The 8,237-nt window shown below is 55.5% G+C and overlaps 1 protein-coding gene across 5 annotated transcripts; it reads right to left on the reverse strand.

The window, feature by feature from the left end:
• Positions 1–3: 3 nt before the first annotated feature.
• TEKT2 (tektin 2) lies at positions 4–3,553 on the reverse strand. Of its 5 annotated transcripts, none has more exons than XM_038557558.1 (10): positions 3,469–3,553; positions 2,698–2,894; positions 2,483–2,608; positions 2,107–2,312; positions 1,239–1,382; positions 1,049–1,163; positions 840–947; positions 608–751; positions 407–486; positions 4–298 (listed from the first exon to the last, which is right to left on the reverse strand). In XM_038557558.1, the coding sequence occupies exons 2-10, from the start codon at positions 2,851–2,853 to the stop codon at positions 85–87; spliced, it is 1,293 nt and encodes a 430-aa protein (XP_038413486.1). In that variant the 5' UTR covers positions 2,854–2,894; positions 3,469–3,553; the 3' UTR covers positions 4–84. The 5 variants fall into 5 exon arrangements, with proteins under 5 accessions (XP_038413486.1, XP_038413487.1, XP_038413488.1 ...); XM_038557559.1 differs by having other exon boundaries at positions 2,698–2,913; positions 3,469–3,519; XM_038557560.1 differs by lacking the exon at positions 3,469–3,553 and adding an exon at positions 3,027–3,357 and having other exon boundaries at positions 2,698–2,913.
• Positions 3,554–8,237: the final 4,684 nt, after the last annotated feature.

An 8,237-nucleotide genomic window follows, 5' to 3' on the forward strand; every position in this document is an offset into this window, starting at 1 on the left:
TCAGGTTGGGGAGCGCCCAGCTCCTCGCGCGCAGGAGGCGGCACATTTATTAGATGCGACCCCACCCCCACCCCCCACCCCGCACTAGAGCGTCTCCAGTGGGCAGGTTCTGAGCGGACTCAAGGTGCGGTTCGTGGTGCGGGCGAACGTGTCCACCTGCGGCGCGAACGTCGCGGCCGGCGCGGCCAGCTTGCGGCGGGTGTCCATGCACTTGGCGTCCAGCAGCATGGAGCTGGCCTTGCACGCGAGGTCGGCCTGCAGCCTGGCCAGGTGCCGCTGCAGCGCGTCCAGGGCGTCCCTGGGGAGGAGGCACGGCGTCCCATCAGCCCTGCGGGCCGCGAGGTCGGGGCCGGGGGAGCCAGGAGGCAGCCCGCGGGGCAGGGTCTCCACCCACCCCCCAACTTACTGGGCCTGCGCCAGCTTGTGCTTGAGCGCAGCGATGGTTGCCTCTAACTGGTGAACCTCGTCAGTGAGGCCGTGCTGAGCCTGGAGGCCGGGGGGGGAGGCCGGGTCAGTGCAGTCGCCAGCACCCAGCACCCGGGCTCCTGCCGGCAGCAGGTGCAGGGGGAGTGACCTGAGGACGGCGAGCCAGGGGGTCCCCGCGCACCTGGTCCTGGCACAGTTCCACGTTGGGCCGGCGAGTCCGGGACTCTAGCCGGGTGTGGCATAGCTTCAGGTTCTGGAACTTTCTGCGCAGATCGTCCTCCAGGTGCCGGATGTCCTCCTGCAGCTCGGAGATCTCCTCCAAGGTCTGCGGGGACAGAGGCACCGGTCGCCGCCCCCCCCATCCCTGCCGTGGCGGCCCGGCCCGGCCCGGGGACTCGGCAGACCGGGCTCACGTTCTTCTCCTGCCACCTGAGCTCGCCGTACACTCTCTCCATCTCCCGCAGCCGCTTCCTGAAGGTGAATTCTGTGGCCACCCTCTGGGCTTCGAGCTCATTGTTGGTCTGGAGGACGGGGTGGGCGGCCCAGCGGAGGGTGTGAGCCGGGGCCACCCCAGGAATGGCCCGCGCCGGGGCAGGGGGCCCACGGGGGACCCGGGAGTCACCTGGGCGATAGTTAGGGCCATGGCCTCCCGCAGCTCCACCGCTGCTTTCATCTCCGCCTCGGCCCGGCTCCTGTTCAACTGGCTGAAGCCGTCCCACTGCTGGAGAGTGGAGGAGCTGCAGGGGGGCGGGGGGACGCGGTCAGGGCCCAGGAGGCCGGCAGGACACGGCCACGGCCCCCAGGCTTCTTACCCGTCGGGGACACGGGTGGGATCGACCTTCAGGGTGATGTTGGGGGACGTGAGGCTGAGGGACAGGCAGCCTCGGTCGATGTCCAGAGTCTCCACCTTGTCCCGGTGGTCAGCGCTGAGCTGCTGGCGGGCTTCCTGCAGGAGGCTGGGGACGCAGGGGCGGCACGCAGCGTGGGGACACCACCCCCGGCCGGGAGCCCTGGACGCAGCCGCGCTCGCCCCGCTCCCACAGACACACTCCCGGAAAGGGACACAGGGGAGGTGGCAGGTGGGGGCAGGCGGGGGCAGGTGGCCCAGGGGTGCCCGGGCGGTGGGGCCTGTGCCCTCAGTGCAGGCCGTGACCCGGGCTCCCGGGATCGAGTCCCCCGCGGGCTCCCCGCGAGAGGCCTGCTTCTCTCTCTGCCTGGCTCTCTGCCTCGCTCCGTGTCTCATGAACAACTAAATAAACCAAGGAACACAAACAGACGACGGCGGCTTAATGCAGGGTCTGGGCAGCGTTCTGAGCCGGCGACCAGGCCGTGGGACAAGCGCCACCATCGGGTTTGGGCTCCGGGCAGAGCGGGGTCAGGAGGAGCCTGAGAGCCAGTTGCTTGTTGTCCACGATACACGTGTCGCCGGTGAGACCCACAGCCTGGGGCTCCCGGGGCGCAGGGGGTTGGGAGTCTGACTCGATTTCACTCGGGTCCCGATCCGACGGGCTCCTCGCTCAGCGTGGAGTCGGCTCGCCCCCTCCCCCTGCTCCTGCACCTGCGCGTGCGCACTCTCTCTCTCTCTCTCAAATAAATAGACTTGAAAATCTTAAAAAAAAGAAAAAAATGACAAGCAGCCTTCAAATGTAGGTGAACGCGGCCACGAGGGCTGCCCCTTACCAGAGCTTCTCGAAGGCCTGGCTAATCCTCTGCTGCAGGGCCTTCTTGGTGGCATCAATGACCTCCACCTCTTTGTGCAGCTCTTCCTCCACCGGATCCTTCACCACATCAATGTCGCGCCGACTGTCCCTCAAGGTCAGGCACTCGACTGCGACATCCAGAGGCAGGTTCTTGGCCTGCAGGTTTTGCTCTGCGGATTCTTTCATCTAGAAAAGAGAGGGCTGGGGACACTGGTGGGGCCATCCCTGGGGAAGCAGCCCAGCCCCGCCTTAGCAGAGGGCCCCGGAGTGACTCGATGGATGCGCCCCCCCAGGTCCCCGTGCAGGGGGGAGGCGGGAAGGTGCTGGCGGCTGGGTCGCCGACCCGGACTCCCTGCCTGTGTCAGGGCATCGATCTCCGCGTCCAAATCCGTCAGACACTTGTCCAGCGTCTCCTTCCAGCGGTTGACGCTGTCGATCCTCTCTGCCAGCCGAGTCCTGTTGTCATGTTCGTCCCAAATGGTCTGGGAGAGACAAAGCCGGATAAAGAGGGTGCTGCGGGGCACGGGCCTTTCTCCCCACCCCCCCCAACCCCCGGCCCCTGGCCTCCAACCTGGTTGCTGGTCTCATTGCGGAGGACCCGGGCCTCCTGGCGGATCTGGTGCGAAGCCTGTCGCTGTCGCTCAGCGTTGGTGGCCAGCAGGTGGCTGTTGGTGTGCCAGTCTGGCAACCGGAACCGTTGACTGGGCTTGAAGCTCGGTGTGGCCATGGTGCGGGGGTCAAGGGTCAGGGCACGGTCACACAAGGCGGCTGGAGAGGGAACACAGGGCTGCAGGCCGCCCCTCAGGAGATGCTCACCTGCCACGCGCCCCCTTCCTGCAGGACCCCGGGGCACAGCCTGGCCTTGCTCCTGTGTGGGAGCAGCAGTGCTTGGGGGCCCACCTGTAGGTGCTGGCTCGGGTGAGAGGGGACGATCGATGGGCTCCCTCCGGGTGTGTGAGTGTGTGAGTGTGTGTGAGTGTGGCCAAGCCCTTAGTGGGGCTGGGGGGGGGGTGCCCGGCAAAATGGCCCAGTTGGCACCCCTCCTTGCAGCGACCAAGTCTTGCGGCAGCTTCAGCTTCCCGGCTTCGGGCGGACCCTGGGGCTGGAGGCGGAGCCACTTCTCCCTCCGGGAAGGGGACGCGCATTGGCCCGGGGGTGGGGGGTGGGGGCTGAATCCGACCCCATCTGCCCCCCAGGAGGGCGGGCGGCTGTGTGCGGGTCCCCCCTGGCAGGAGCGGGGCCTCCTCTCCCTCCGCGGGGTCACCGCCCTGGGTGAGGGTCAGCCCGGCGGGGAGGAGGAGGGAGGGGGGAGGGACCCGCCGCCCCTCGGCTCTTGTCTCACCTGCGCCCGGCGTCCCGCGTCCCCAGCGCCGTGTTGGGCGTCCCGGTTGCCAGGCAACCCCCTCCCCCCCTCCCCCCGCTGCAGGCTTCGGTTGGACGCGCGCAGGTGGGGGCTCGCGGCCGCTCCGTTGACACGGTGCACATTTGTGCTTTGATATCAGTTGTGCTTTGACACGGTATAAAAAGAAAAATTGCAAAAAAAAAAAAAAAAAAAAAAGAGAAATAGTGCATAGAAAAAGTACCCCCCGCCCGGGGTCACGCCTTGCAGGTTTCCTTCCAGAAACTTCCAGAGCCCGCATCCTGCCCTGGACGCAGAGGGCCTGACGCCGCCTTGGGAGAGGCCGCAGCCCCAGGGGCGGGGAGGGGGGTTGGAGGGTAGGGGGATGGGGGTGGGGGGATGGGGGGTCAGGAGGAAAGCTCAAGATCCAGCCTTTTTCTTTGTCTTGTTTTAGGTTTTTTTATCTTAATGCCTCTAGGGTTCACGTGCAGAGCGCTCTTAGTTTCAGGTGTAGGATATAGTGACTCGAGTCCATACATCACCAAATCCAACCTTTTTTTTTTTAAGATTTTAGTTATTCATGAGACACACACACACACACACACACACACACACACACACACACACACACAGGCAGAGACACAGGAGGAAGGAGAAACAGGCTCCATGCAGGGAGCCCGGCATGGGATTGGATCCCAGGTCTCCAGGATCACACCCTGGGCCGAAGGGAGACACTTAACCGCTGAGCCAGGCATCCAGGAGTCCCAGGAAACTTTTATTTTAATTAATTAATTAATTAATTAATTATTCATGATAGAGAGAGAGTCAGAGACACAGGCAGAGGCAGAAGCAGGCTCCATGCCGGGAGCCCGATGTGGGACTCGATCCTGAGACTCCAGGATCGCGCCCTGGGCCAAAGGCAGGCGCCAAACCGCTGAGCCACCCAGGGATCCCCCGAAACTTTTATTTTATATATATATTTTTTTTATTTTTTAAAAGATTTTATTTATTTTTTATTTATTCATGAGAGACACAGAGAGAGCGAGAGAGGCACAGGGAGAAGCAGGCTCCATGCAGGGAAGCTGATGCAGGACTCGATCCCAGGACCCCAGGATCAGGCCCTGAGCTGAAGGCGGCACTAAACCACTGAGCCCTCCCCAGGATGCCCCAGGAAACTTATTTTTAACAAACGCTTGCGGGCAGCCTTACCTCTGTATTCAGTGATAGTGATGACGTCTGGTCATCTGGTGGACTTTTCTAGAAAGAGCCCCATTTGCTCATGGGGATCCCTGAATTGGACACACATCTGTCTGAGCAGCGGCTTACACTTCGGTTTCCAGCAGAAATGCACGTCGTTTGAGCGTTCAAGGTGCACTACAGCAGGGGTTGTGCCCTCGATGAAGCGGTCACTCCTTGCACGACCGTGGATCATAAGGTGGGGGATGAGCTTGCCTGGCAGGAGTCTGGCCAGGTAGGCTTGAATCTACGAACCCCATCAGCATTCTCATGGCTTGTAAGGGATCCTAGAGGTCTAGACCATGAAGCAAGACTTTTTTTTTTTTTAAGATTTTATTTATTTATTCATGAGAGACAGAGAGAGAGAGAGGCAGAGACACAGGCAGAGGGAGAAGCAGGCTCCATGCAGGGAGCCCGAAGTGGGACTCGATCCCCGGTCTCCAGGATCACGCCCTGGGCTGAAGGGGGTGCTAAACCGCTGAGCCACCTGGGCTGCCTGAAGCAAGACGTTTTATTTATTTATTTATTTATTTATTTATTTATTTATTTATTTATTTATTTATTTATTTTTAAGCAAGACGTTTTAAAAAAAGATTTTAGGGGATCCCTGGGTGGCTCAGCGGTTTAGCGCCTGCCTTTGGCCCAGGGCGCAATCCTGGAGACCCAGGACTCCCCTGGAGACCCGGAATCAAGTCCCACGTCGGGCTCCCGGCATGGAGCCTGCTTCTTCCTCCTCCTGTGTCTCTGGCTCTCTCTCTCCCTCTCTCTCTCTCTCTCTCTCTCTGTCTATCATAAATAAATAAATAAATAAATAAATAAATAAATAAATAAATAAATCTATCTTAAAAAAAAAAGATTTTATTTATTTATTTGTGAGAGAGAGCCTGAGCATGAGCAGGACGGAGGGGTGGAGGCAGAGGCAGGAGCAGACGCCCCACTGAGCAGCGAGCCCAGTGCGGGCCTTGAACCCAGGACCCGGGATCACGACCTGAGCCCCAGGCAGATGCTTAATGGACTGAGCCACCTAGGCGCCCAAAGCGAGACATTTTTTAAACTGGGGGGGTGGGGGAGAGAAAGAAAAAGAGAAAACCTCGAGAGAGAAGAATGCGAAGTGACAACTTTTCTTTTTCTTTTTTTTCTTTTTTTTTGGGGGGGGGTACTTTTCTTTTTCTTAAGTTATTGAGATTCAGCCCCGGGAGAGCGCAGGGCCTTGGCAGCAACAAGCCATTTTCTTTCAGAATCTGTGAAGTGTGATAATATGTATCTTCTCTGTTCTGAGTTTCCTCCCCCCAGGAAGTGTCAGATGATCTAATTTGGTGGGTTCCACGATCGATCGGGCTCCTCCAAGAGGCACGACTTGTGTCCAACGGGCCGAGGCCGAGAAGGCATTGGCCTGCAGGTTGGTGGCTGGGCTCAGGCCCTGGCGACCTGGCGCCACCCAGCGCCCCTGCAGGTGGCCTTGGACGCTGGCTCCGGGTGTCCCGATCCGCAATGTAGACTGACCCCCAGCCCTGACGGTCGCTCCCCCTGACCAGTAATTTCCTGGTCCCTGGAGAGAGTTCACGTAAATTAGTTTTTCTTCTGTTTCCTACTTTTTTCAAGTGGCCAATCTCTGACAAAACGGCAGTTCCCATTTTAGAGTTGACTTGAGGTTGCTTTCTATTTAATTTTTTTTTAAGATTTATTTATTTATTCATGATAGACATAGAGAGAGAGAGGCAGAGACCCAGGCCGAGGGAGAGGCAGGTGCCCCGCGGGAAGGGGACTCGATCCCGGGACCCTGGGGTCATGACCTGGGTCAAAGGCAGACCCTCAACCGCTGAGCCACCCAGGGGCCTGTTTTCCATTTAATTTAAACCTCACAGGAAAATGGGCGTAAAGACAATTCACAGGACGAGCGATTATTTCGTTCCTCCTTTTCTATTTAGCAGCGTGTGAAAAATCAGTTGTTTCCAATATGCAGAAATACCAAACTGAACATCCTAAATAAAAGCTGTTCTATTTCAGCCTTTCTTCCCTTCTAAGCGGAAAAACAAAGTACAAATGTGAAGACAATTTTTTTCCCCCTTTTCGGTCTTCGTGGTCTTACGCGGATAATCACAGCGAAGTCCTCGACGGCCGACGTGCAGGGCATGTGGGGGCGAAGACCCCAGTCGAGGTCTCTAGTGCAGGCCTGGCCTTCCTCCGGGAACCGCAGTTTTAGAAATGTGACAGCCGTGCTTGTGAACATGTTTTTCAAGCAATGACAACTTGGTGTCACATGAAAATTTTGCTTTAAATTGGACCTGGCTTTGGCTAAGCACAGTTAAGTAACCGTCCTCCGAAGTCTGGTGGAAGATCTCGAGGTTTTATGTAAGAGTTGTTTGCCAGCAGGGCTGGGTACTGTTGCCCCAGAGTAAAGTACTTTTTTTTTTCTTCTTAAAGTAAGCTCTATGTCCAATGTGGGGCGTGAACCAGAGTTAGGCGCTCTACGCACATACAGCCTGAGCTAGTCAGGGACCCCCTGTCTTTTTTCTTTTCCTTTTTTTTTTTTTTTAACCCAAAGTGGTGGAAATACTTGATCTCTCTCACGCTGGGTATCTTTTTCTTCGTTTGTACATATTCTCCAAAAGGACCTGCTTGACTCTGGCCTTTTTTCCAGTTTATTTTCAGCTGGTCTTGCACTTGTGGGTTTTGCACAGCGAAACAGTCAAGTGGCTGCTGCTCCCAGCACATTTGCCCTGGAGGTTGAAACAATTTTTGTCGCCCCTCCCCCTTGATTTTTCTCTTATCTTCAGAGGCTACTCTTCTTGCATAAGAAAGACAAATCTCTCAGTTAAAATGAATGGATGGAAAGAAAAAAAATAATAAAATAAAATGAATGGAAAGTAGCTTGCTGTATTCAAAGTAAAATGTTATGTTTTTAATGCAGATTTTCAAATATCTAAAGGGACTTAACATAGACACTAGTCATAGTTTTGTATTAAAGGTTTAGACAGCACCTCCTACTAGATTTTTGAAAAATACTATTCAAAGGGATACCACCGATGGCAAACTTTTGTAATCTAAAATCTTTATGAAAGTACAAAAATAAATTAGAAAAATTAGACTCATAAAACAAAATATGTAAAGATGGTTACACAACCTTAATGTTACATTTGCATGAAATATGAAGAACATTTTGAATTATGTGTGAACGATGGTGGTTACTGAAATCCTGTCTGGGGCAGCAGCAGAACTAATCCTATGGTCCTACCTGGGGTACCAGAAAAACCCCAAAACCATTCCTATGGTTTGTTTTTAGTATTGTTTTTTTGCAAGAGAATGTGCGTTTAGCAAGATATGAGTGATACTGTACATTTAGCAGTTTCAAGTACTTTGGGCTATTTCTAAATCACTTAGTAAAAAAGTCTGTTAACGGTTTTGTTTCAGCTGAGAATCAGATGTCATGTTAGGCTTTGTGATCCTAAGCCTCTAATGTGTCAGTTTTGTTTACAAACACTTTTTGAATCCAAGCATTATTCTTACCAGGAACTATTTTTATTTATTTATTTATT

This window comes from Canis lupus, chromosome 15, assembly GCF_011100685.1.
Source record: "Canis lupus familiaris isolate Mischka breed German Shepherd chromosome 15, alternate assembly UU_Cfam_GSD_1.0, whole genome shotgun sequence".
NCBI classification, from domain to species: Eukaryota; Metazoa; Chordata; class Mammalia; order Carnivora; family Canidae; genus Canis; species Canis lupus.

Excerpts from the sequence above, each read along its gene's own strand:
- TEKT2 (XM_038557558.1), bottom strand. The coding sequence starts at position 2,853 with ATGGCCACACCGAGCTTCAAGCCCAGTCAACGGTTCCGGTTGCCAGAC. Across the intron at positions 1,383-2,106 it reads CAGGCCTTCGAGAAGCTCTG|CCTCCTGCAGGAAGCCCGCC; the intron begins GTAAGGGGCAGC and ends CTGCGTCCCCAG. Across the intron at positions 1,164-1,238 it reads CCCACCCGTGTCCCCGACGG|CTCCTCCACTCTCCAGCAGT; the intron begins GTAAGAAGCCTG and ends GCCCCCCTGCAG.